The sequence below is a fragment of the Myripristis murdjan genome, chromosome 21, assembly GCF_902150065.1.
Source record: "Myripristis murdjan chromosome 21, fMyrMur1.1, whole genome shotgun sequence".
In the NCBI taxonomy this organism is placed as follows: Eukaryota; Metazoa; Chordata; class Actinopteri; order Holocentriformes; family Holocentridae; genus Myripristis; species Myripristis murdjan.
The window spans coordinates 26,867,585-26,895,302 of record NC_044000.1 but is presented as its reverse complement, the minus strand read 5'-3'; the positions used below and the strand labels follow the sequence as shown (position 1 = coordinate 26,895,302).

At 44.5% G+C, this 27,718-nt stretch overlaps 2 protein-coding genes across 11 annotated transcripts in view; both read left to right on the top strand.

Moving 5' to 3' along the window:
* The window catches only part of tmem237a (transmembrane protein 237a), a 39,528-nt gene that overhangs the window by 3,763 nt on the left and 8,047 nt on the right, over positions 1-27,718 (top strand). For 3 of the 6 annotated variants that reach the window (XR_003930271.1, XR_003930272.1, XR_003930273.1), the window contains exons 4-11: positions 2,323-2,428; positions 4,146-4,300; positions 5,605-5,725; positions 6,175-6,366; positions 6,836-6,909; positions 7,053-7,140; positions 7,235-7,356; positions 7,657-7,788. Coding sequence is in view for 1 of the 6 variants with exons in the window: in XM_030080626.1 (XP_029936486.1) it covers positions 2,323-2,428; positions 4,146-4,300; positions 5,605-5,725; positions 6,175-6,366; positions 6,836-6,909; positions 7,053-7,140; positions 7,235-7,356; positions 7,657-7,724 (926 nt within the window). In the remaining 5 variants the exon portion in view is untranslated. Of the gene's footprint in view, positions 1-2,322; positions 2,429-4,145; positions 4,301-5,604; positions 5,726-6,174; positions 6,367-6,835; positions 6,910-7,052; positions 7,141-7,234; positions 7,357-7,656; positions 7,891-26,573; positions 26,620-27,718 lie in introns of those variants that run through there. The other 3 variants (XR_003930274.1, XR_003930275.1, XM_030080626.1) reach the window with 3 other exon arrangements.
* LOC115379755 (abl interactor 2-like) overlaps positions 10,453-27,718 on the top strand; it is a 47,286-nt gene continuing 30,020 nt past the window's right edge. For all 5 annotated transcript variants that reach the window (XM_030080625.1, XM_030080623.1, XM_030080624.1 and 2 more), the window contains exon 1: positions 10,453-10,589. In XM_030080625.1, the coding sequence (XP_029936485.1) occupies positions 10,473-10,589 (117 nt within the window). In that variant the 5' untranslated portion in view covers positions 10,453-10,472. The remainder of the gene's footprint in view (positions 10,590-27,718) is intronic.

The window sequence follows — 27,718 nt, the reverse complement described above, 5'->3', positions numbered from 1 at the left end:
TGCTCGTCTGTTGGGCTCATTTCAGCGCCGACTGTTTTATCAACCGACACAATCAAATCAAATCAAGCTTTATTGTCATTTTGCTGCACATACAGCCGTAGTGCACACAAAATGGGATAGCGTTTCTCACTTGGGATTTTCGAGCGATGGTAAAGTCAGCCTGGCGTGGATCCCGGCTCTCTTCCCCCTCCTTTGTTTACGTTTGCACCACTTGCGCTGCCTCCTCTCCCTGGTGACTGCCGGTGTAGACACAGGTAAAATCCCGTGCTGGCGTAGTGTGTCCACATCAAAGCAGAGTGCCTCAGTTCTTGCGGCATGCTTTACCCTGATGTTTAGTAAAGTCTCTCGTCTGTAGGTTATGCAACCTGAGCGTCTGGGTTAAGCAAAACATTTGAAACCTTCACTCTCGCTGATCCCTGGAGGGGCCGCTGCGTCCATGTGCGTCGTCTGTGGTTCGGGATCGGAGTCGGGCTCAAGTACGTACGGTTGTATAACATCACGCTCGGCGGTAGCCATGACAGTCTTACATAAGATGATAACTTGCTTTCGACAACTTTTCAAATAGTTAAATGTATCTCGTTGGCTCCATTTTTCTCTCACTCTATTGTTTACGTCCCAGAATGCATTGCGCAGTGACTTCGGTTGATTGGCCCGACCATATGTCACTCAAAACAGTCAGCCAATCAGTGGAGAGAGGCTGATTCTCTCTTCTGATTGGCTAAACGAACCGTGCTGCCAGAGCTCAGGGAGAAAGGCAAGAAAGAGGAGCTGTGAAACTATATTTATCAGATCACAGGTACTCAAAACCACAAATACATCATGCTAGGGATATCAACAATTAAAATAAAACCCTGGAAAGGTGTACACCATGGGGCCTTTAAACTGGGCCCAAACCCAAACTTTAACCCTGTTAAAATAGAATTTTAGACTCTAACCATAACCTGACCCTAACCTCAGCCAAACTCAGAGCTTTAATAATTCTTAAACTAGGCTGAGACCAGTTTAAACCCTAAACTTAACCCTGTCAGAATCAGATCCCTAACAAGCCCACAGTAACTCCCCACAACACGAGCAGCTGCTCTGACAGGCCTGAGGCCCTGATCTGCTGCAGCAGGTAAACACTGAGGGCACCAGGTGAGTCCATGAGGCTGGACCCAGTCTGACAGCTGCTGCCAGCAGGGGGCACCACACGGCTTCACCTTAACTGGGAACCGTTAACGTGTCGAGGCGTGTTGTTCTTCAGGGTCGTGGCAGATAGGTCGCAGACGAGGGCAGAGCCTTTTCTCTCCAAAACTCACCTGGTAGCCGCTGCACTGCCAGACTGGAGATGGAGGAGGGGGGAGAGATCCAGTGGATCCTTCCTAACACCTAACCTAACCCTCACCTTAACCAAGTGTTTTAACGCACATAAGCTAATGAGCTAAGAAGCTAAGAAGCTAACGATTAGCTTACAAGCTAACGATTAGCTTACAAGCTAACGTTCATGCATGCACAAATGTTATGTAAAGTTTCCTCTGGTGGAGCGGCAGGTCTGTTACACACTTTGGCATGATATCAGGTCAGCAATGTGCAGTAGACCTTTACTCACAGCTTTAAAATACAGCCACAGAAAAACACAACAAACTCGACAACACAAGCATTAAATCTGCATGCAGAGCTCTTGAGCAGCAGTGCGTCTCGAGTTGCACTCTTCCTCAGGAAGCTGCTTGAGGAAGAATCGTAACTTTTGCATTTTGGTGAAAGAGGCCAGAAGTTTCACTGACATGAGAGTGAGCGGTCAGTAAAGATTACTGTCATGGCTAAAATTACAGACACGCTCCAGGAATATTTAAATGACCCCTGCTCCTCCTGTGACGCTAATCCTGCCCAGGCAGGGCTTTAGCTGAAACTCTCCGAGGCGATGGGCTGTACCTGAGGCAGGTGCACAGCAGAGGTCCCGCCGGGTGCCACGCATACCAGACATACACTTTGTGTATGTGGCTGCAAAAAAAGAAAAAAAAAATGCCACTATGATATATAAAAGATGAAGATAAAACAAAGGAAGACATAAAAATGTAAAATGGAGAATAAAACCAAAAAGGCATGACGTTTAGAAGCAACATTAAATAAATAAGTTTTCAACTGTCATTTAAAAATGTTCACAGAGCCTGGATCTCATGATGATTTGCAAAATCTGGTTTGTGAATGCACTGACCTGGTGTGAAAATGCAAAACTGTGGATATGAAGCCGGGTGGCGTATGCTCATAAGAAAGCCCACCCTGAACAAAAAACTCAAAAAGCCTTTTTTAAGTTATCATATGCTTTCTGTCTTGTCGTGTCAGACCAGGAAGGAGAGGCTGCAGACATTCCTAACGGTGACACGGCAGAGCAAATCACCGAAGGCGAAGAAACAACCACAACTGTGACCAGGAAGACTAAAAGGAAGAGGTGAGTCGCTTCACGAACCTTCTGGAGGTCAGCAGTTTGCCATTTTGTTGATGAATATTTATGATTAGACATACGACTATGCTCAGTCACCGTCAAAGAGTCATTATAAAACTTTACAATATCATGCAGACCCAGTTTGCCTGCCAACCTTGAGTCCGAAAGTCAAAAATCTTGTCCCTGGCCTTCTCTGGTGGTTGATCCTCACTGAACCTATGACTGCACCCCAGTCATACATTCTGCTGTGACATTTCTGTCACAGTATTTTGATGTTGGCAGCGGTGGTCAGATGGTATCAAGCACTCTAAGCTCCCTCTTAAGCTAGCTGCAGGTCCACAAAGGCTAATCCACCGCGGGAGGTATTTAAGGCTTCAAGATGCTTCTAATATGATTTCTGTATTCCCTAAGTGTCCCTTATGGCACTTTGCATAATCAGTGCAGTGCACAGCAATGCCAGAGGGTAATGGCACTTACAGACTGGGAGATTTCAGCAGTTTTATAAGTTTTTAGCAAACCACACTGTATGACATGGATCTAATAAACTTGGGTTCAAGATCAAGTCTGATGTATTCAGAGTTTATGATGATCACACAAACTGAGTCTTATTGGCTACGATCCAAGTCAGTATACAACAAAACATCATTAGCATACGTGATCCACCTGCACAGCTGTAGTGACCACTAATGAAGCTGAGCAAGAGTCAAGCCCTTGCAATAGTGATATTAGTGATTAATAATAATTTTTGACATTAAGTTGTATTATGTCGACATTTCTTCTAACATTTTGTTTTGCTTGTTTTACGTCCATTATTGGCTTTAGTGCCAGTGCCGTGTTGATCAGTGTTGTTTAGGCTGCATTCTTATTGGTTGGTTGGTAGACATAGGTCATAGGTGGTTCTTCTAAATTTCTGACACTGTAAGAATTATTATCTTTGATCGTAAGACCATGATGACGGCCATCTTTGAACCTCTATCACAGTGCAGCATAGGGCCGCTGTTTTCGTGCCATGACCAAAGATATTGCCATGTTTATTCCACACTGGTCATACCCGGCTTAAAGTAGAGGGAGCGCTCCACTCAAACAATCAGTCAATCAATAAATCAATCACTCGTCACCTTGTGGTCCCAACTGGGTAATTTATTGTGCAGTTGGGCTACAAGACACCCAAACCATAAAAATATGTTAAAGAGTTCAAGACACCTTCCTCTCCGTGTCTCTGAGGTACCCTCCTCTGAGGTACAATTTGCACTTCATAATTTAAAAAATGAAACCTTTAGCTTAAGGAATTGAGTCAAAAAACATCCTCACAATGCAATCTTAGTTTGTTTTCACTAGATTGCAGATCAGGCTGTGTATCTTTGACCAAACCTGACCTGAGACGGGAGCACAGTAACCGAGCTTGACCCAAACCTGGCAGGCATTCTTTCTTTTTGTGTGTCTGAACCCGACTCGAGCCCCAGATTTGGCTCGTTCTCCATCTCTAGGTTACATTTACCGCCTGAAAAAACCTACATGTTGCCTTCAGTGCCGTGACATAAACTCCAACACTACACAGGAATTTGCCCAGAACAGGGGGTTTTTCACTAAAATAACAGACAACATCAGGGATGTTTTCCCCCTCTCTCTATCGTCCAGTAACAGATATAAGTAGTACAAAAAAGGCAAAATCTGAAATGTGAACCAATCTTTTCCACTTCCTCTTACTTGTGTCACTTGACAGAAAGGCAAAAGCGATCGAGCACTACAGCAACGAGCTGGGAGCCGAAGATGACGACATCGTCACGGACGTGCAGACGTCGATCCCCCAGCATTCCCTGTTCTCCGCCCCGCATGGACACAGCCAGCCGGTCGGCAGAGTCTTTGTGGAGAGGAACAGTGAGTGTGAATGACCTGCAGGATAAAGTGTTAATATTACATGTACATTATAGATGCCATCACCAGGTAAAGGCAATCCATCTGGCTGTTCAAAAAATCAGGACACAACCATTTTTTTGTGGGGTGAAGTTGTGAAGTTGCATGATGGGGGAAGTGGACGGGCCATTGTCCAAAAACTGTTTTTTTTTTTTTTTTAATGGTTGCATATCTATAACTATAAATTAACAAATAAAATAGACAGTTTTCCAAGAAGTAAAGGTAGTAGACTTATAAGATTAAAAAAAAGATGGATTATATTAATAATAAAAAATGACTGAGAATGAGTAGTGCAGTCCAAACCCGTTCAAAACCCACTCAGTTAGAAAATAAAATGAAATACACAACTACCACTCTGGACAGTTTCTTCTTTATTTGTCAGGGTGTGATCGTCTCCAGCCAGACTAACAAATTGGATTTATTACATCTTAATGTTTCTTTGGTGGCATTTCTTTGACAAATTCCACCTTTTAAACTCTTTAAACTCTAACCCTGACTGGGCCGTGCGACCGGAACATTTTTATTTACGCCAGCAGCCTCTTTAATCCATGAGGCGTAGTGATGTCGTCTATGTGGGTCACTGGCAGCCGGCCCGACTGGCCAGCTAATTAAAATCCCCTCAGTCACTGAGCAGTTTGGTTAAGCCTGGCCAGCCGGCCACGTGGGCGGGCCTTACTGTTTTGTGGGACAATCTGATTGGCTCCTTTGTGCCTGAGAAAATCAAATGCTCCCAGAAAAATAGCCGAAACAATTTGTGTTTAAATTCCAGCTGAACTTAATTTCCCCCCAAGTCAAAAAGTAGATAGCTCAAGTTGAAGTTCAGGTTTAATTAGAGCCTGAGTCTGGATGGGCTTCACATGCCCACATCGAGAGACAGAACAAATGACACAGCTTTAGCTTTTATTTTCCTCCAATCAACCGATCAGCCAATCAGTCCAGCAAACAGCTCACCAGTTCTTTATGTTCTGGTGCTAAATTTGGGCACTTAACCCATATTAAGCTTGTGTGTGTGTGTGTGTGTGTGTGTGTGTGTGTGTGTGTTTCTGTGTGTTTCTGTGTGTGTGTGTGTGTGTGTGTGTGTATGCTAATGTTGTGGGGATGTAAATCCTCCACAGTCATGCTGTGAGGATTTAAAGGTGAGCTAACTTCAGGGTTCGGTTAAGGTTAAAGTAAGAGTTAGGATAGACTGCAAGCCAACGTAATGTCTTCTGAAGTGATGGAAACATGACTCTGTGTGTGTGTGTGTGTGTGTGTGTGTGTGTGTGCAGGGCGTTTCCAGGCAGAGCGAGTGGAGCAGCTCCGTCACTCGGAGCTGATGGACGATTACATGGAGGTCAGACAGATGTGGACCACCAGAGATATCGCCATGAGGGTCCACGGCGGCTTCAGGTCTGAACACACACACACACACACACACACATACACACATACACACACACAGACACACACACACATGCACAGAAGTGTGTCAATGGGCGGGGCCAAATGATTCCTTACTGGCTCGGTGCCACTGGGTCTTATTTGGAGGGAAATCTGCTGGATTTCCTGGACAAAACTTACTTTACTTTTCAAATAAAACACAACTTTATTCCAATTCAATTTGACATTTGACACTTCATTTGCTGGTTTTCAATGGTTTTCGGTAGATTTTTACACCACAACTTCTACTTCTACTGCAGTCAAATACCAGCAGAGGAACAGTACTTCTACTGGACTCAGTTTGTAGTCCTCTGTCCACCTCTGCCGTCGCTTCCTTCACCTTCACGGTTCATCAGCTCTTCCATAACTTGTGCTCGGCTGCTTGTGCATCACTTCCTGTGCTTGCCCCGCCCCTGCAGGGTGATTGGTCTGTTCTCTCATGGCTTCCTGGCGGGCTACGCGGTGTGGAACATCATCGTTGTGTACGTACTGGCCGGGGATCAGCTGACCACCCTGCCCAACCTGCTGCAGCAGTACCACCCGCTGGCCTACCCGGCCCAGTCCCTGCTTTACCTGCTGCTGGCCATCAGCACTGTCTCTGCGTTCGACAGGTCAGCCCGTGTGTATGTGTGTGTGTGTGTGTGCGTACATCAAAATCACATAAAATTTGATCCTGGGTGGCTGGTCTGACTGTAATTTGTCAGACCGTCAGAGTCACACGACGTTTTATTCATATCTGGTAATACAAGCTTTACCTTCATCAGGATCTGGTACAAATTATTTTGTGCACATCAGCTCTGGTCAGGCCTATCAGTTAAACGGCTCCTCCAGGTCTGACCCGTCAGCTCCTCCCTGTGGAAAAAACGAGCACTGCACTGTTTTTATATTTAAGAAGCTTAAAGGTACTAATGACTGTTTTCTGACAATCAGTTTATTTTTAGGGGTTTAACAAACGTCTGGAGGGTTGGAGCCACCGATGCTCCATGTGGCTGTTCCAAATCTTCTTGAAATATTTTTTGCTGCCATGACTGACGAGTGTTCACCACAATAAAGTTTGCTTTTTTTTTTTTTGGTCTGCAGGGTGAATCTGGCCAAGGCCTCCATGGCCCTGAGGGGGTTCCTCACCCTGGATCCTGCAGCTCTGGCTTCCTTCTGTAAGTCAACCACGAGGAAGGGATAGGATGCTGATGATGATGATGATGACGATGATGATGATGATGATGATGTATGAATATTAACCCACTCCTCTCTCTCTCTCTCTCTCTCTGTGTGTGTGTGTGTGTGTGTGTGTGTCCAGTGTATTTCATAGCTCTGATCCTGTCCCTCAGTCAGCAAATGACCAGCGACCGCATCAACCTCTATCCCACAGCCAACGACACCCTATGGTGAGAGGGTTGCCTATATTACTTTATTCATACGATGCTATTCTATTCTATATTAACTTTAGTGACCCCCCCGCCCTCCATGCCCCCCCCGCAGGCCTCCAGGTTCGGAGCACCAGATCCTGCAGCCCTGGATCGTAGTTAACCTGGTGGTGGCGCTGCTGGTCGGCCTGGCCTGGGCCTTCGTCTCCACACGGCCCGAACTCGACTACACAGAGGGTAGGAACCTGAGCGACACCCACATTTACACTTCGTATATTTATTTATTTACCTGTTTATTTATCATGAGAGTAAGAAATGCAGCGCACAGTGAGGAGAGGGGCATGAGTCTCCTCCTCTTCAGAGAAAGGTCAAAATCCAAATCAAATGATTGTTGTTTTTTTAGGAAAATCCTGCTCATTCTGCCTTCATGAAAAAAAGTTGGTTTGATTTGTTAGAAAAAGAGGGAATTTTTTTTTTTTTTTTTTTTTTTTTTTTTGTAACATGTTACCATGGTGACGGCCTTGTCATTCTCTGCAGATTTTTTGATGACAATGGAAGTGGAAGGATACCCGAGAGGAGACGAGAACCTGGACGTCCAGGCCTGACCACCTCCTCGCTCTCTCTGTCTGTCTGTCTGTCTCTCTTTCTCTGTCTGTCTGTCTTTGTCTGACTTGCCAGCTGGTTTCAGATCAGTTTTGTTCCTGTGTAATGTATTTTTTTGTATTGCGTGTCACATAGTTTGTGATTTTGTAAATAAAGGAGCACAGAACACAGAACCTGCGTGGTGTCTTTACAGCCTTTCACCACAAGGTGACGCTGTCACTCCAGTTAACCAAACTGAGGTACATGAAGGAGTTCCTCTAATTTGCTGCTGTTTGCACCTCACTTGATATCACACTAGCACCCCAACACACACACACACACACACACACACACACACACACTCACACAGACACATTAACTTGACCACTTTTTATTTTTCTGTTATGAGGGGTTTTACTCCATTCTCTTTATTATTATTATTATTATTTAAGTTTTTACATCTGCCTTGCTTAATTCAAATTCAAGTGAAACTGACTGCTGCAGCATCTGAAGTTTTGAAGTAATTCTTTATGACATTTTTGATGAATGCCACACCATCTAAATGCTCATGGAGTTACATGACAACACAGAACACAGAGCGACAGGTCTCACAGTATAATAACACAAACTTAAATACTTTAATTATAACCCTTCAAATAACATTTGTTTGCTCAGTTAATCTTTTCTTTAACAAGCAAAACTGCTCTGGAAACATAACTGAAGTTAAAACAAAAATGTAAAAACAAAATGAAAATGAAAACGCTCTGGTCTGAGGCCTCGTCCTGTTCCGTCCGGCAGCGGTGGAGGAGGAGGAGCCTCCTGCAGGGGAGGAGTTCAGGGATGAAGGTCCTCCTCACCTTGGAGGTTTTCAGGAGGCGTGCGAGCTTCACTGAGGAGGAAGCTGAGCCACAAAACAAACTTCTCGAGAAACTGCTGACGTCGTCCTCAGGCTCTGAGTGTCGACTGAAGGAACGACGACGCAGCTTCAAGCGGCTGAAATGGGCACGACCGCCTGGACGGAGACGCTGGAGCAAAGCCACAACCTGCAGGAGCACCGGACAAGTGTGCCGGCACTATTTCACATCACATCACATCATTAACTAGATACAAACCTGCAAAATATTAATATCTGAAAAGGCAACAAGATGGACGATACCAAGTTCAGGGTTTGGGGTTCGACTAAGACACTGATCAGTCAGTTCTGATCAATAAAACACTTTGTGAAGTCTCTGCATTTCCAGAATCAGAATTAGAAATACTTTATTAATCCCTGAGGAGGAAACTGCGTCAGCTGCAGCTGCTCAAACTCTCAAGAGAATTACATGATCACAGATTTAAAAAAAAAAAAAAAAGAAAGAAAGAAAATGTATGCGCACCTTGTAAACACGGGAAGATTGGGATTCTGGACTCAAACCAGCAGGATTTCCTTCTGACTGAATCCCACAGGAGGAGAACAACTGGTTTTCCCATTTTTTCCTCATAAATTTATGAGTTTAAAAGCCCCATGTCATGAAAAATGCAATTTTGGTTGTGTTTTGGTGATAGGGAAGGTCTCGGGGCCACATAAATCCTGTCCCATGCATTAAACCTGTGATAAACGGAGAAATGCACACGTTTTTTGAAACTCTCCCTTTAAGACATGCAGACAGCACTTCCTCCTTTCTTTGATGCCACACATAAGGCGACTCCGCCCACTTAAACTAGCCGGCCCGCCTCCGCCCCCCAGGTAACAAGCTAGCCACAGGTTAGCCACATGTGGAAGAAACGTTGCTGCTCCACAGACGATGCCAGCAAACTCATGTTTCACTGCACACTCTTCCAAAAGAAACACACGGGACAGACCAGCGGCTCGTGGTCCCGCAGGAGTTTAGTCCACATGTGCTCGTCTGTTCGGCTCATTTCAGCGCCAACTGTTTTATCAACCTGACACAATACAATGCCGGTTTCATCTGTGGTTTGGGATCGGAGTCGGGCTCAAACACGTACGGTCGTATAACATCACGCTCAGCGGTAGCCGTGACAATCATAAATATTATAGATCTATATAAGACGGTAATTCCCGTTTACCAGTGAGCACCGCTGAGAGGCGTAGGTTTCAGTTACTTGCCTGCGACTGGCCCGACCATATTTCACTCAGAAAACAGTCAGCTAATCAGTGGAGGGGTGCTGATTCTCTCTTCTGATGGGCTAAACGAACCATGCTGCCAGAGCTCCGGGAGAAAGGCAAGAGAGAGGAGCTGTGAAACTATATTTATCAGACCACAGGTACTCAAAACCACAAATACGTCTTGCAGAGAGATCAACAGTTAAAATAAAATCCTGGAGAAGTGGACAGCATGGGGACTTTAAACTCAGACAATATCTGAGTTTTTTTTCCTTGTAAATTTTTGACTTTATCTCAGAATTTTCTTGTTTTAGGTCATAAATTTACAGCTTTAATCTCAGAATTTTGGAGTTTTTCTCATAAATGTGAGTTTCTTTTCCCAGTAAATTTGTGACATTGTAATCTCAGTTGATTTTTGTTTGTTTGTTTTCTTCTCATATATTTGTGAGTTTTTCTCATAAGTTTACCACTTCAATCTCACAGAATACCCTGGTCCCTCCCTCACCCGGGTCTGTATTTTTTCTCTCTACAACGGCCCTAACACGCCGTCGTGATTTTTGGATCGTTTACGTGCCTCTTACTGTAATTGCGGTATTTCCGACGGCTCTTGAAGGCAGCAGCATACATCCAGACCGTGCGCCGCTGCTCGTAGTAAAACCATGTAAAGATGGCGGAGTTACAAATGCTGCTGGAGGAGGAAATTCCTGCAGGACGGAGAGCTTTACTGGACAGTTTCACCAACCTGGAGCGAGTGGCAGAGTACTGCGAGAGCAACTATGTCCAGGTGCGTGTTCAGCCGTCAGGCTCCAGGTGTGTGAGCGCCAGAGACCGTGAGGAGTGTGTGTGTGCCGCTGGAGAGCAGACTGATGGCATGGCTGTACCAAGCTCCGCTGTGCACCGTTAGCTGTGTGGAGGGTAAAGTTCGCACCAAATGCCTGTAAAACCCGGTTTTTCTTTCGTTTGAATCGCTTGGGTGTCGTCGGTAATTCGGCACAGATATAAAACAGCAAACCGCCATTTTCCTACCAAAAAAGCAACTTTCTCAGTTGGCTCACGCTGCTCGCAGTCGCCCACTGCGGTGTGTTTTGGTGCAGTCGGACTGTGGCGCTCCCGGGCGCATCAGTTAGAAAAGTTGATATTTTGCTGGAAAAGTATCATGTTTGATGTATTTTATGTATGCCGAATTGAAGAATGTCGCCCACTTGGTCGTAATTTATTATGAATTATGTGGTATGATTTATGCAACGGCTGTGGATAAGCGATGAAACATTAAATTGTTTTGTTTTTGAATGGAGTCTGGTTCGCTGCCATACAGCCGAGCTGCACGCACTGGGGCCACACTGAGCTGGGCTCTAACCCCCCGACACGAGTTTCACTGGGACTTAACTGTAGAAAACATTAGAAAAGACGCTTTACTCCTACAGACCTGGCTGTTAGAAAACACCTTTTGGAAAAGGATGGAAACCCTGAGGAAGCTGACCTCCACTTACACACAATATTTTTAAGCAAATTATTTCATGTTGAGTCTTTGTATTACAAGACGTGAAATCTGCAAGTGGTTCAGAGATAAATACAGTTGTTTTTAGTGCATTTTCTTTTCTTTCTTTCTTTCTTTCTTTCTTTCTTTTAGGATTTTCATGGAATATCATCTTGAAATACGTCAGGTTTCTCCATGAGTACCAAGGTGTTGACACTTGGCTGTGATGCATTCATGAAATAAGACAATTTTTGTTGAAAAAGAGTGAAATAACTTCATCACAAGAGCAGATTTGTTCACTTTTTAACACCTGAAAGACCAGAGGATTTGAGGGTCCAAGTGAATGCAGGATTAAAACATAATTTATTACTATGCAGTGGAAATACAACAGATGCAGTGGATGTTGGAAAAGTCACAGGGATCATTTACAAAAATCAGAGATATTTCTTTTATGAAGTTCTTACCAGCTGAGGGTTGCTGCTTAACGCTTAAAAAACAGAAACAGGAGAAGTTAATGAGTGGTGGATCATCCTCTACCTCCAGCGGAGTGCAGATAGATGGAAGGAGAAACGTGTTCAGTAGCTTCAGTTCCACTGTAAAATGGTGATCTCAGTCTGGGGAACTTAGAAAAAGGGGAAATTTTTGCCCAAAATGTTGGGGTATCCCTAACGTAAGAGCAAAACGGCAGCTCTTGAAAGAAGACCTCGCTCTGACATTAAAGGAATATTCCAACAATTTGGGCAAAATCCCCTTTTTTCTGAGACTAGACGAACACTATTCTCACCTCTGGACGTCCAGTGGTTCAGTTCCTGTGGGTAGCATTTCCTGTTAGCTTAGCATAAAGACTTGAAGTCTATGGGAGTCGTTAACCTGTTGTTAGTGGAAAAAATAAACCCTACAGCAGCTCTGGATGATCAGGTGGGACCACCTGCAAGGCATTCCTGCCTGACGCACTTCCGCTAGTGCCATCGGGCCAAATGCATCCCATCAGCTGGGAGCCACCCTTCCTTGATGTTTCGCTCCTTTAATCCTAGAACATCTCTGGGTGGTGGAGCAATGGCAGGGACGTCTCCCTGCCCCCCCTTGCAGCTGGTCCTAGGATCCGTCTCTCCCCCAAGCCTTGTCTTTCCTCCAGAGCCAGAGCCAAAAGCTCCCTTGCTCTGCTTCTTCTGCCAGGTCTTTCAGTGCCCTTTCTAGCTTGGAGCATCTGATGCCAAGTGCCTTGAGGAACCGCTGGGTGGAGGTTCCGGTGAACCCTCTACATCCAACTTCTACTGGGTAGATGTATGCTCTCCAACCATGTTGTTGGCTTCAAGCCTGCGCACCTCGATGATCTCTGCTAGCTTCCGCAGGACTTGGTCGTGACACCATCCGTAGCGTCCCTGGCTCAGTGCAGTCTCTGTGCTGTAGGCTGGGACATTGGTGGCTGCAGAGTTGGCAGGGCTCATCTGTGCCATACCAGTGTTGCAGGTTTTGGGGGCTTGGGAGGGTGTCATATATGGCCCTGATAAGGAAGCTTAGCCTTGCTTGGGGCAGCTTCCACAAATCAGTCCACGTGATGAACCTGTCAATGACAGCCTCCCAGGTTGTCCATTTCGCTGGGATTAGCTCACAGCTTTGACTCTGTAGCTTTCCTCTTCTTCCCGCTTGACCTCTGAGATCACTACCTGTTTTCTCGCCACCCTTGATGCTTTGGACCAAGTCTTGGGAGGTGGGTGAACTGGTAGCACCAGACCTTGAATTTTCCAGGTAGCAGGCTTTGGTCTATCTTCTTTAGACCGTCAGTGAGCTGTGTGGTCACGGAGACAGCCATGTTCTTGTCTGACAGGTCGGCTGTATATAGCCTTCCCAGGCTTCTTACTGGCTGGTCTGCCACACGTGGAATCTCCTCGCCACTCACTGAGAAGGGGACGTTGTCACTTCTGGCTCCTTTGCGGATTGAAAGGCTGCGGGACTTGGATGATTTTTTCTTCATCCTGGCCCATGTCAGCAATTCCTCCAGCCGTTTCAAGAGCCTGTTGGTGCATGCTGCAGTATGGAGAAGCGTGGTGACGTCATCCATGTAGCTCCAAATAGCCGGGAGTTGTTGGCCTGATGGGGATCTGACTCCTCTGACCATCTGCCTCCCTCCAACTAGGATCACCTCAAAAGTTGCTGTAAACAGGGGGAGAGAAGCTGTCTGATCACCAGAATGCACTGCTATAGCCTGGATAGTCCAGAATGCACTGCTGCAGCCTGGATAGGCCAGAATGCACTGCTGCAGCCTGGATAGACCAGAATGCGTTGCTGCAGCGTGGCTAGGGTAACGAGGTGTGGCCATTATCATTGATACGCCCAGCTTTCACTTTACTGAAGGGCTTGTGAGCTACATTTGTGCGTCTGTGCATCCACTCAGCCAAAAGGCATTCTGGGAAATGTATGCAACGAAAGCAGGAGTATGAGGCAGGCTGATGGAGCGTGCAACTAAAAAAACAAAGTAACACCAACAGCTGATTACAACACGAACTGCATCAGAACTCAGCGCGTTCAGACCAACAGAGACCCTGGCTCACCTGGAACAGGCGAACCACCTGTTGGGCTGAGGCCTGAACGCAGCGTCCCGGGTTAGAATTCGACCTCAGGCCCTGTCTCTCTCTCTCTGCCCTGCCTGTCCTGTCTCTCTCTGCTGTTACTGTCAGGTGTCCTGTGCTGTAATGCACATACTTTTCACAAGTTTCTAAGGCACATATATTTTTTATATTACTTCTTTTTCTGTCTCTTATCATTTAATTCCTTTGAGAATTTGAGCAGCTGCAGCCGACCCAGTTTTCCCTTTGGGGATCAATAAAGTATTTCTGATTCTGATTCTGGAAATGCAGAGACTTCACAAAATGTTTTATTGATCAGAGCAGACCGATCAGTCGAACCCCAAACCCTGAACGTGGTATCGCCCATCTTGTCGCCTTTTCAGATATTAATATCTCACAGGTTTGCATAACGATTGGTTGGTATTGATTTTGGATCCTGCAGAAAGCATTTCAATGAACAAGAATTACAAACAATACCTTATCTATATCTTCCTCCTCATCATCATCGCCATGGTGTATGGGCTGTGTCAGAAGGAGCTGTGTCTGTGTACCAGGCTGGCATCGTCCGACTGTGCCTGAACGCCACAGACATGCCGGAGGAAGCCAGAACAACTCTGTGTGTGTGTGTGTGTGTGTATGTGGGCAGGCGAAGCTGTGGTGGACAACTGTTCCTCCTCACTCAGTTGGCTCTGAACACACGACACACACCTGTTCAGACAGCATTAAAACAACATCGGATTTTTTTTTCTCCCCTCATCGTTGTTGCATTTTTGGAGCTGTGTGTGTGTGTGTGTGTGTGTGTGTGTGTGTGTGTGTGTGTGTGTTGGTGGGGTGTACTCAGCTGCTGGTGAGTTTCATTGAGCCAGCCACTCTTTGCCAATCAGTAAGACAGGCTTCAGTCATCTGTCATTTCCACTCACCGTCTCCAAACGCCACATGAGGGTTAAAACAACCTCGGCTGCGAAATAAACTGGAGTTCCTCGTTAAAAAAATACATGAGCCTCTTCGTTATTTCATCTTAATTATAGGAAATTCTCTACCTTAAATTAGTGTTTTTACTCTGGTTTACCCTGCTCACCCCTGCGCCCAACCCAAAATCAAAACTGGTATTCTGAATTTTTTTCATGACAGCCAGGTGAGCTGCCAGGTGAGCAGCGTTTGTTGTTAATCAGATCAAACCAGTGGAATGGGACTTGGGACGCTTCCTGTGTCCAATAATCTCTCGTAGCGATGTGTTTAGGGAAGATAAACGAATTTTGATCAATAACATGTTTCAGACTGTGTGTGTGTGGGTGTGGGTGTGGGTGTGGGTGTGTGAAGCTAACAGCAGTAATGGGAAACCCTGAATGGGTTTAATTATATTTAAGCAGCCGTTAACATACGGTTTGGAAAACCCTGAACTGATTCCTGGTCTGTCCAAGAAATTTGACCCCAATCAGCCTGATGGGGGCGCTGCAATTAAAGGTAAAAAGTTTTAGCTTTAAAAAAATCATAACCCCTACGCCGTAAGGCTGATTTACACAAAATTTGGTACAGATGTCCATGAATCCTCACTTTACAAATTTGCATCAAGAAGCCATAAGGTCTGCCATATTGGATAATCGGCCTTTTTGAATTTTTTGAAAAACATACTTTTGACATCTCCTCCTATATTGTAGGTCCTATTACTTCCAAATTTGCTTTGGACCATCATTGGACCAAGCTGATCAAAAGTTGCATAAGGCTTGATGATATCTTATTTCGTTTTCGAGATTTTGACCAATGAACTTCAAAAGGGGCGTGACTTATCACAAGTTGTTGGCGTAATCTTTCTGAAACTTGTAAGTTTTGTCATATGGCTTCCAAGTTTTGCAGAGTTGTTCTGTAAACGTTGCCGAGGGAAGGCTGGAGGCTGCAAACGCATCAACGCATGTCATCGTGCTGCTGTTCGTTAATAATCTAATATATGCTCGTTAATATTGTGATTTGACACTAATTCATCCTGGTATCATCATGAACGATATGATTCGGCACAGCCCTGCTTTCCACCTCTGCCCTCCCTGTCTCGCCTCCTTCCATGCTTCCTTTGCTTCCCTTTTTCTCTTGTTTTGTTCATGCCTCCCTCATTCCTTCCTCCCTCCTGTCCTTCTTTCTGTCCTTCCTTACTTCCTTCCTTGTCTCCTTGTCTATCTTTGCACTCGTTCCTCTCTTGGCTCTGTTAAATATTTACACTGGAGGCTTTTAGTGGTAAATGCTGGCTTCACACACACACACACCGCTGAATCCTGCAGGACCAGGCCTGTGTTTGTGTGTGTGTGTGTGTGTGTGTGGCTGGCGGCTGTTAGCGGTCCAGCTAACACAGGGCTTTGGTTTTTCACTGGGACTTCATGCTAAATCATTTATAATCTCATTGCACAATTTTAGTTTTCACGGTCAAAAATCTGAGAGTTCACCAATCTTTAAACTGATAGTATGTGCTTTTCCCCGTCTAGCGGTGTTTTCTTCTCCACACGAGTGTAACAGATCATCCAGGTTTGACCCGACAGCGCCTCCCTGTGATGATAACAAGCGCTGCACCAGGACTACTTGTCTCCAAAATAAAAGAAGTGCATCTGGACCGGAAAACGCCACCATTTTGAGCTAAAAAAATGTTTTGTGCGATGAACAACAGCATGCGTTTGTTTGGGATTCATCATCGATGCTCTTTTCCAGCTGTTTTCGCTTCCGAACCAGTGGAACTACTTTGTCTCTGTACCCCTGCACAGTGGCTTCACAGAGCTGGCGGCACCGCTGTGCAGGGATACAGAGACAAAGTAGTTTCGCCGTTTAGTCAGGAAGATAGCTGGAAAAGAGTGTGGATAATAAATCCCAAAGAAATGTGTAGGTAAGCAAGGTTTATTTCTGGAGCACATTGAAACAGCTCAAGTGCTGTACAAAGGACATTAAACACAAAATTAACAGCGACTATAAATAAATCAGCAACAATAAACAACCAAGGACACATATAGAGTTACAGACATGACAACAAATTTAAAACGTTTGTGGGCCGAGAAGGCCAGTCAATAAAAATGTGTCTTTAGATTTGAAAACAGAGATGGAGGGAGAACCTGTAATGTCAAACAGCAGCTGGTTCCACTGCAGATGCTCGGTCAGCTGCTTGTCTGAGTTGTGGGACGTACAAGACAGATTTGTTGTGAGATCTCAGAGGCTGAGCAGCTGAGCGCCAGTCAGTCAGCGCTGTGACTGTCAAGAGCCTTGAAAGAAATCTACAAGATCTTAAACTGAATCCTAAAATGGACAGGAAGCCAGTGAGGACTGGCTGGGACAGGCCTCCAGTCTACATCCCTGCTGCTGCATGTTGGACCATCTGTAGGCCAGATAATGAAGACTACGGGAGGAGGCCGAAGGAAAGGGAACTGCTGTCGTGCAGTTGTGATGTGATGAACACAGGAATAACTTTCTCCATGTCATGGAAGGACATGGAGGAATTTGAAGACGATTCTTAACCGACAGGAACTATTTTCAACAGCAGAACTGATTTGTTTTTTGAAGAAAAAGAAAAAGAAAAAAGGATAGAGCGCTACTGGAATCCCCTTCACTGGTGCTCATGGAGTATGTGGGGAAAGTTATGAAAAGAGGAAAAAGGAGTACAATCCAGGCACTCAAGTGAATTAATAGGTTTAAAAGGCCTTTAATTAATAGGGCTTAAACATTAAAACCACCAACATGTTTCGGCCACACCCAAGGTGTTCGGCATGCAAGAAAGGCCGCATGGCCGAAACATGTTGGTGATTTGTTTTTTTTTTGTGGAATCGAAGGTAACACCCAGGTCTCCTGAAGGTGACTTCAAATATGGGGTGAGGTGACCTAGCTTAATTGTACTGTTTAGCTTAATTACTGTTTAGCTGAAGGAAATTATCTGCCTTTACCTGCCATTACCAGCCTTTAATGTCCTTGAGGCAGTCCAGGAAGAGGCTACATAAAACCTGGAGGTACAGCTGTGAATCATCGGCGTAAAAAAAGTGACAGGATGTGCTCTACTTTCTGATAATGTTACAGAAAAGCAGTGGCCCCAGGATGGAGCCCTGAGGGACCCCACCGGAGCAGACGAGAACGGCCCTGGAGCCCTGTGCGGTGTTGTGCCTCTTTAACAAAACAGGAAGAAGAAGAAAAGTTTTCAGCTCAAAGATTTTATTGATATAGAACCTTTCATACATCACAGCATATACCACACTTTTTCACTTTGATGGACCCAGGCTAACGACTCCCAAAGACTTCAAGTCTTTGTGCTAAGCTAACAGGTAATGCTACCCATAGGAACTGAACCACTGGACATCCAAAACATCTGGTCTCAGTGTGGGGAAGTCGGGGAAAGCAAAAGGAGATTTTGCCCAAAATGTTGGACTATTTCTTTAATATTTTCATTTTCTTTAGCCTTTTGAATAGTTTGTCAGGCAAGCAAAAGCTAACATGTCTTTTTAAATGAGAGCATGTGGAAAAACAAACAAGAAAAAAACAAAACGTTCGTGGTAAATCATTTCTAATTTCCATTTCATCTGCTTTTGGTGATTCTTTAATAGAGGAGGAAAAAAACAGCTAGATATCCTAAATACTGCATTTATTTTGTCCTCACACTGTACCAGTTCATTCATATCCTCGCAGGCTCCTAGTTGACGATCACTGTCATACTGTAATATTAGTAAAAACAAAACCAAAAAAACACTGTCAGGTTGTTAGTTGTGATTATTTGTTTGACAGTTAATTGTCAGCTAATAATCGTCACAGCCCACTTCAGGAAGGGTTTGATTTTTTTTTAATATATATTTTTTTAAACTGGGTCTGGTTTTGGTGAATCTGTATGAGTCAGGATTTATCAGTTTCATCGGCTGCAGACTTCTGGCTGCTTGCAGATGGCGTTTCACAGACCGGAGTCAGTGTGAGAATTATATAACACATGCAGCTCGGTGCAGGCTTTCTCATCCCAAAGCACGAGTGCATACTGTTTTAGAACGGCTCTTTCCACGGGGAATTGAACCCCCAACCCTGGAGTTCCTTCACATTGGAAAAAGACAAAAAAAAAAGAAAAGAAAAGAAAAAGCAGCATTGCAAACGCATGCAACGTGAACGGAAGGAGGCGAGCGGAGCGAGATGGACGCAGTGTGATGCATGAACACAGCGTAAGGTGAAGGTTAGCAGGACAAGGAGAGAAACGTGTGTGTGTGTGTGTGTGTGTGGTTGGAGGGTGTAGATGAGCGAGCAGCAGAAGTGGTGGACTTAATAACAGAACTGCTCTTTAGCACAGAGAGAGAACTGTTACATAAGGACAAGCTGATGACAGAGAGAGAGAGAGTGAGTGTGTGTGTGTGCGCCTGTGTGCCTGGAGGCCACGCTGACTCGCAGGAGGCTGATATAGCAGGAAACGGCGCTTGGCGAGAGGCGAGAGCTGTTTCTAGAAGCGCTGCTTCTAGGATTTGGGCCGGACGATAAAACATTTATCATCAAACCACGTTTCTCTTTTTTGTGGTGCTCAGAATATTTCTTAGAGATTTTTTTGTTATTGTTAGTCGTAGTAATTAGGGCTGGGACAATATGCTTCTCCTGAGTCAGTATTATCATGATGATGATATGATTTATTGCTATTTTTGTTTTTGAATTATCTTATTCTGTGTTGGGGAAATGTCTCAGAAACTGGCCCTTACTGTCAGTCCAGCCAGAGAAGCAGAGCTCCTCTGAACGGCCTCGCTCTCTAGTTTGTGTCTGTAAAGTCTGATGAGGCTGTGATGCTCCTAGAGGTCACTAGAGGTCATTTTCTACAGCAAGGTCCAGTTTGACAAAATGATCTGCCTGCAGTGAAATGGCTGCTATGGGGGCCAACATCATCACACATGAATCAAATGTGGCTCATTGAATCCACAAGAGTCTCAGCTTTCCAGTCAAAGCCAACTGATGCAACTCCAAGACTGTTTAGGCCCCAGTCTGCACAAACACACCATTTTACAACAGGCCACAAGAACACATGTGGACTGCAGGCTTTGTGGCCCAAACTGCATGGGATTAGCAGAAGGTGGGCATGTCTGCAAAGGGGAGAGCCGTGGCTGCCCAGAGAACCCATTTTCATTCACACAGCTGGAGGTCAGAGGTCAAGGCACCCTGCTGGAAACAGACATGACAGATTTTTCCCTCTGAACATTAGAGCAATATTTTTGTGAAGGTCTTCAGTATTGAAGTGAGAGCATCACTAAGTCATGCAGGGCTGTGGTGTGTGTGTGTGTGTGTGTGTGTGTGTTACACACTCCCATAAGGCCTGAATACAGCGGCCCGAGTGCTCCCCGCTCTCTGCCCTGCCGTTCTTGTCTACTGTCACTGTCCACTACAGCAGAAATTAGGCTTTACACGATCAGGATTTTTGGGGCCTATCACTGATCACTGAGTTTAAATAAACCGATCACCGATCCGATCACATGAGGGAGCAATATGTCTGTTTAAATAACTTGTTACTGTCGGGCACTGTCTAAAGTAGTTTGCTTTAGCACCCGTTTCGGTGTTTCTTTTTCTTTTTCCACGCTCCGTTTCTTGAATTCGGCACACTCCTCCTTGTGTTCCTTATCCGGGTGCCTGATTAAATTTGCTGTGTTGAAACATTTTGCAGATGCTCCCCAACGAGGTACTGTAGTGTTGCACAGATTGCAAATAGCTTGAGTTTTATCTGTCTCAGACATTTTGAAGAATTCCCACACCACCAACGTTTGTTTGAATCCAAGAGCGAATGTTTCAAGATTTTAAAAACTTTATTGTCCGTCACATAGTGACAGGGCTCAAAACTATGGCGATGGTGTGGAACTTCTTCAGAGTAAATGAGACAGATAAAACAATGCAATGGGAGCATCTGCAAAAAGTTTCAACACAACACTGACGTCATTGGTCGGATCGGTGAATTAAGACATTACAGCCGATCACACAAATTGCATAAAATGCAAAATATTGGCCAATCCGATATAGCCGATCAGATTGGTGAAAAGCCTAGCAGAAATGTAAAAATAATATTTCAAATAGTGCATGTGATTAATTTGGTGAATTAGCAGATGAACTGTGATCTGCCAGATGCACAGTTCAATACTTCAGTACTTTGAATAGTGGTAACATTTATAAAACAATAGTAGTAGTAGCCAAATAGATCCCTTCATGGCCTACGTCACTGTGACGTTATGACACTAGCTGGAGGCAAAACAAACGGAAGCTGGAGGCAAGCACTGTACACACTACGAAGAATGTCATCCTGCTGTGTTTTTGGGGTGCCAAAACCGAAAAACTAAAAACACAAACTAAAAATTTTATCAAATACCAGCTGCTGCAACTCAAAAAAATCATAGACAGCGGTGGTTCAACGCGATTAAACAAAAGGATTGGACCGAAAATATCATCAAAAACGCCGGTGTTTGCAGTGCACACTTCATATCAGGTAAAGTGGTTAATATTCAATATATCATCAGTTTCAGCCTGAATAATCTCATGGACTAGACTAAATTGTGACTGAAATAATGTTAAGATAATCATTATTTAGAGGTTAGAGTAGAGTAGCAACTTACGCAGAAGTTGTATAATTTAGTAGCAGTAGCAGCAAGTTCTAGTCATAGTGATGTTAGTAAAAGTAGTAGCAGCAGCTAGTTTTAATAACGTTACCAGAAAGTCACTTACCCAGCCATTCATGTGCAGTTTGCTGTCAAGATGTCGCTGCTTCTCCTGTTGACAATGGCCCATGCTTGGTACATCCTTGTCTTCTGCCCTTGTCTTTGACTGGGCATCGCTTGTGACCGCACAACACAAAAGTCCTCGCTCAGATTGTTATACTGTACATCTTGAACATGTCCATTCAAGACAAAGTTAGAGCTGTCTAACGATTTGTAGGCCTTCAGTTTTTCTTTAGTGTAGACGCTTGGTCTCTCGATGAGGTACGTGTAAATATCTGGCCACTGCGCAGGGGGCGGTCCCGTCAAATCGCCCATCCAATGAGTGATCATGTAGGGGTCGGGGAATGTCGTCCCATAAGCGAGAGTCAATTTTTTTTAGATAACATTCATGGTCCTGAAGCGTGAGTGTACTCACATATCCACTAAAATTGTTGTTTTCCTCGTCCATTTTAGCGTAAACACTCCATTAAAACATGCTAATCCACGTTGACAAACTAGCGCGTTTGAGATGTTTTGCCTCCAGTTAAGCCCCGCCCCCCATATTGCGCCACACTGTTTACAAGCTGTGAAGGGGTCTATAGTGTTTCCAGTAGATGAGCTGCTGGTCCACAGCGAGCTGGAGACAGATTGTGGGAAGCATGCAAGTAATGTAATACATTTTAAATGTGATAAATCATGATCAGCCCATTACTACTGTGTAATTAATGCAGTTAAAAAATGACAGCAAAGTGTTGCTGCTGCTCTTTATGGGTTGAAAGTTTGGAACATTTCAGGCAAAATGTCCTCTCCACAGTCTGTCATGATGACGGATGTTTAATCTGTATTATTTTTATGTCTTATCTCATATATAAAGGGACTGGATGATCTGTGTTTGTACATTTTATTTTCAATAAAAACAAATCAGTGTGGCTGTAACGCTGGAGTTTTTTTTTGTTTTTTTTTTTTTGTTTTTTTTTTCTAGACTCACAGCTCCGACTGCACATGCTCAGGATGTCTGCCTTTTCCTCAATGAGGCTGCTGAGCTCTGTGCCTCTGAGCATGTGCAGAACCGCCCCACATCACTGTCCTGCCCCGTCCCGCCTCGCCCCGTCCCGTCCCGGCTGTGCTCTGTGTGCCGACACAGCTGGTGCTGCTTAGCTGTCAGCAGAGCTGCTCTGTCATGTAACTCGACCTCCTGCTGCTCATTGGAAACATATGGCACCTCTGCAGGAGGCTGCATGTGGAATGTGTGTGTGTGTGTGTGTGTGTGTGTGTGTGTGTGTGTGTGTGGGGTTGGAAACCATGGTGATTGGTTTTCCAGTTGAAATCTCAGTCCCCACCTTCACAGTGTTCCTGCCAAGATTTCCTCCTGCAGAGACCAAACAGGCAATAAGAAGGAACCAGGGAACATGAATAGATCAGAAACCCGTGGCCTGCAGCTGATCACTTCCATCGGGGATTATTTTATTTATGTGTAAAGTGTCAAAGACAAGGGCAAAGTCTGATGGGAAGTGGTTTCCACACATTGATTGTCTATGTAAACGGTGGTGTGATGCATTCTGGTTGCACTTTGAGAGACGGGACGTTGCGTCGGCATCTCCTCATTTGCATAAAGTTGAGGTCTCGTCTACTTTATGCAAATTAGAGGCGTCTGGCTCATCTCGCTGCCTCTGTAAACTTTTACATGAACCGTCGTGGATCTGAAATGAAGACAGTCAGCAGCTGCAGCGTTTCTTTCTCAGCCCAAATGTTTTCAGAAACGCATGTCGATGATTTTGTAATATCAAAGAAAGTTTCCAAAAGAGCCGCCATGTTGGTCCACTTTGAATCTTCGCTTTGGAGGCTGCAGCAGTGCATTCTGGTCTATGGAGGGTGCAGCAGTGCGTTCTGGTCTATGGAGGCTGCAGGCTGTTTTTGATCCTGAAACATTTTCTGATATCAAACTGAAAACTGGATTTTTACTTTTATTTAATTTAGAACATTGACTGTAGTGGAGTTTCAGCCTCACTACAAGTGTATGTTTTCTCCATACACACATACACACACACACACACACACACAGGGGACCTGAGCCTTGTAAGGTAAAAGCAGTGTGTTGGCTGCTGGTGGCTTCCCTGCATGGAGACAATTAACAGGCCACAATACAACCAGACCTCTGTGTGTGTGTGTGTGTGTGTGTGTGTGTGTGTGTGTGTGTGTGTGTGTGTGAATGGGGACTTGTAGGATCCAGTTCAAAGGCATTTGGAAAGAATCATGATGTGTATGTATACACACACACACACACACACACACACATACACACTCCTTTGTCACACACTTGAATGCGTGGTCAGTAATTGGAGGGTGTGTTGAGCAAGCCTATAATTTACACACACACACGCACACGAGACCACACACAATTTAGTCAGAGACACACACCTCAGTTTCAACACACAGGCACAGTTTAGGCTGTGTGTGTGTGTGTGTGTGTGTGTGTGTGTTAGTGTTCAGCAGAGTGGTGTGAGCTGCCGTGTAAACAGGAAGCCGGTTAGTGCAGGTAGATTTCTGGCAGAGAAACCCCATCACTGTCGGCATGGAAACCCTCATTCACATTCCTGAACATCTTTTTCCCGACTGAGCGTGAGCAGGAAGAGAGAGCGGATAAGGAACCTGACAGGATAAACACAGTAAACACACACACGCCGCACAACTGGGCTTTTGACCAGTCAGAGCAGGGCTGTCGTGGCTCGTCGACACACAGATACACACACACACGATCCTGACGTGAACGGACGTAAACACTTCATTGAGCTGAAGACGTTTTGTCAGACGGTGTGTTAGCGCAGCTGCTAGCTTCAGCAAACACATGAGGTGGAGCTGAGGTTTGTTCACCTGTCTGGATGTGAAGCCTCTCCTCGCTCGCTGCTCCTCCCTGTTTCCTCCTCCCTGCGGTCAGGATCCAGTCCGGGCTTTGCTCTGCTGTTTTGTTCTGTTTGTAGTAAAATCTTTCAGGCCTGTGAAGCCACAGAGACTGAAAACAGTGATTTGGGGCTTTAAATTAACTTGAACTTGAAAAATTATTATTATTATTATTATTATTATTATTATTATTGTTATTATTATTTTGATGCGTTCAGGTCATGTTGGAGTTTCTGTAAATATGACTTGATTACTGGGAGTTTGTTCCACTTTTCAGTTACGCCGAAATGGTGACAAAACATTGTAATTTTGGTAATTATATTTTATGAAGTAAAATAGCCAAACATGGTCTGAGTCCAGCTTCACTGAAGTCCCGTGCACGTTTAAATAATCTGTAGATGATTAATTTACTCTGAACATAATCATCAGCTAATGTGATCCACAGTGAATCCTCTGATTCCAGCAGCTCAAGTTAATAAAACGCTAAGTTGTCCGTTGAACAGTAACACAGCTGAAGCTGCATTTCATCCTTTACTTGACCTGAATCTTTAAAAAATGAAAATTACGACATCAGAGGAAATAGAACGCACATCTGATTTAATATCGATGAGGAAATCAGTTTTAATCAAATTAGTTTTCAGTATCAGGAAAACAGCAGCAACAACGAAAAAAAAAGCAACAACAGCTGTAGTGTGCATATGGCTGTGTGTGTGTGTGTGTGTGTGTGTGTGTGTGTGTGTGTGTGTGTGTGTGTGTGTGTGGCTCTGCCCTGTCCTCAGGCCAGCGGAGGCAGCCCTCCAACTAGGTCAACGCTAACAGGACTTCAGTGGGCTGATGGGGGGAGAGAGAGAGAGAGTAGAAAATAGAGGGAAGGAAGAAAAGGATGAAGAAGAGGGAGAAAAGGACTGGGAGGGAGGAGAAGAGGGGTCTTGTGTCAGGAATGGAGAAAGGAAAGAGGAAGATGATGGATGAAAAGCAGAGAGAGAGAGAGGAAGGGTAAAGATGACAAAGGAGAAAATAAAGTGACAGAAGGAGGGATGGAGGGATGAAGGAGGGAGCAGAGGAAAGATAGAGGGAGAGGAAAGTGGCAGGTCAGATTTAGAGGCAGGAGGAAACGGGTTTTCTCTCCAGAATGTTCCTCTGATCTCCTCCCAAAGCGAGCAGTGGGATTTTAGAGCTGCCACATCATTTCTCCTCCCTTTCCTCCAGCCGCTGGTTTCCATTCATTCCACTACGATATGAACATGAACATTTCAGAGCCTTCACACTTTCTTCACTCCAGTTTTCCATCAGCAGAATAAAGTCCTCCACACGAGTTTTCCTAAAAGCAGCAGCACTGTTGTGTTTTCAGGACTTTTTCAAAATGAAGCACTCCCTCCTCCTCCTTCACCAGGGAAAATAGTTCTCGGGGGAACATTTTGCTTTCCACAGCCAATTATCAGCTGTGTGGTTTCTGAATGTTGAGGACTTTGTTCGCCGCACAAGCAGAACATTATAAGGCGGCTGCTTCAACCACAAACTCACATTTTGATTCTGTGTGGTGAAATCTTGAGTTTCTCCACAGGATTTGATAAATGGCTTGTGGACTTAAATGTAACACATTTAAGTCCATTTAAAAGTGGTGAAATTGTAGAAATCGGGCGAAACATTAAAAATCAGTGGAATGGTCCTTTAATGGCCAGTCTGTTATTATGTTATCCATGCAGAGTGTGTTATAGATCAGTGGTGACATTACAAATGATTTCCCTGTGTTTCAGCAGGTCTGTAGGAAACATTACTGGGCCCAGAACAGAGCCTTGTGGCACACCAGAGTCTGCATGACAATACTCACATTTTGACTCTATTGATAGATCTGTAGCTTGAAAATGTGTGAATGAATACCCAGCGCTATCGGTGTTTTTAGTAATAATAAATTAGCTGATCACATGTTCTCTTCCCCATCAGGATTATTATTGATGACGACAAAACAAACCAAAATAATCAAATTAGAGAGAACGTGTCGTCAGTTTGTTCTTCCTCAGTGAAGACGTTTTAAAAATGTTTTGATGTTTTGTTCAGTTTTTATCTCAAAAAAGACCAAAATGAAAACTAAAAACTGAAACTGAAAACAAAAATAAAAATAAAAAATAAAAATTAATGAAAAATGCAAAACTATAATAACCTCGTTCCCTACAAGTGTGGTCTCTCTCTCTCTCTCTCTCTCTCTCTCTCTCTCTCGCTCTCTCTCTCTCTCTCACACACACACACACACACACACACACACACACACATGGTGTTTGTGTGCATGTAGGGCTGTGGGTCAGTTAGAACTGTGACATCATCAGCTGTGTGTGTGTGTATGTAATACAGTATGGCAGGCATAGGATGGCACATGTGCTGTCTATTTCTCTTTGTATGACTGTGTGTGTGTGTTACTGTATTATTCATGTGTATGTGGAAGTGTGTTTGTGTGTGTGTGTGTGTGTGTGTGTGTGTGTATGAGAGAGAGAGAGAGGCACATGGTGTCGGTGTGTTTCTCGTCATCCGCAGGCATGAATGAGTTCTAGCTGACCTACATCATGCTTCAACACACACACACACACACACACACACACACAAACATCAGTGTGTCTCCCTGTATTGCCCATGCCATGTTAAACACACACACATACACATTAATGGATGCATGCACACGCATAAATGCACACACACTGATACACAGTGACACAGGCAGCCTGTGAACACACACACACACACACACACGCGCACACACACACACATAGAAACAGTCTGTCTCTGTGGGGAAACGCTGAATGTGGCATTCCACCACAAAGAATGACAGGAATCTGCCCTGCACTGTGTGTGTGTGTGTGTGTGTGTGTGTGTGTGTGTGTGTGTGTGTGTGATCTAGCTGTTAGCACCACAATGAAGCAGGAAACTATAACTGTAGAGTCGACCCGTGATTGACCTCGTAGTACACTGGAGCGGAAACACACACACACACACACACACACACACACATTACAGCAGGCAGCAGTGTGTCATGAGGTTTGCTGAGCTGAGTGAACGTGTTTCAACATAATTCTAAAATAGATTCTTTAAATTTGATGTTTTTCCAAAGTCAACGTAAACAAAAGTTCCTGTCAGAGTAAATCTGCTTTTACCGAAAAGTCTGAACAAACAAAATGAAGTCACACACTCGGTCAGAGGATAGTGACAAAAAAAATATAAAAATCACATAAATCAGTGCCAGAGTTGTTCTTTCTTCTTCTTTTTTTGTTAGGGGACTTCCTCCTGGTTACCGTCCCGTGGCGTCCGTTAGAGTTCTCATCGGGCCTGAAAATTA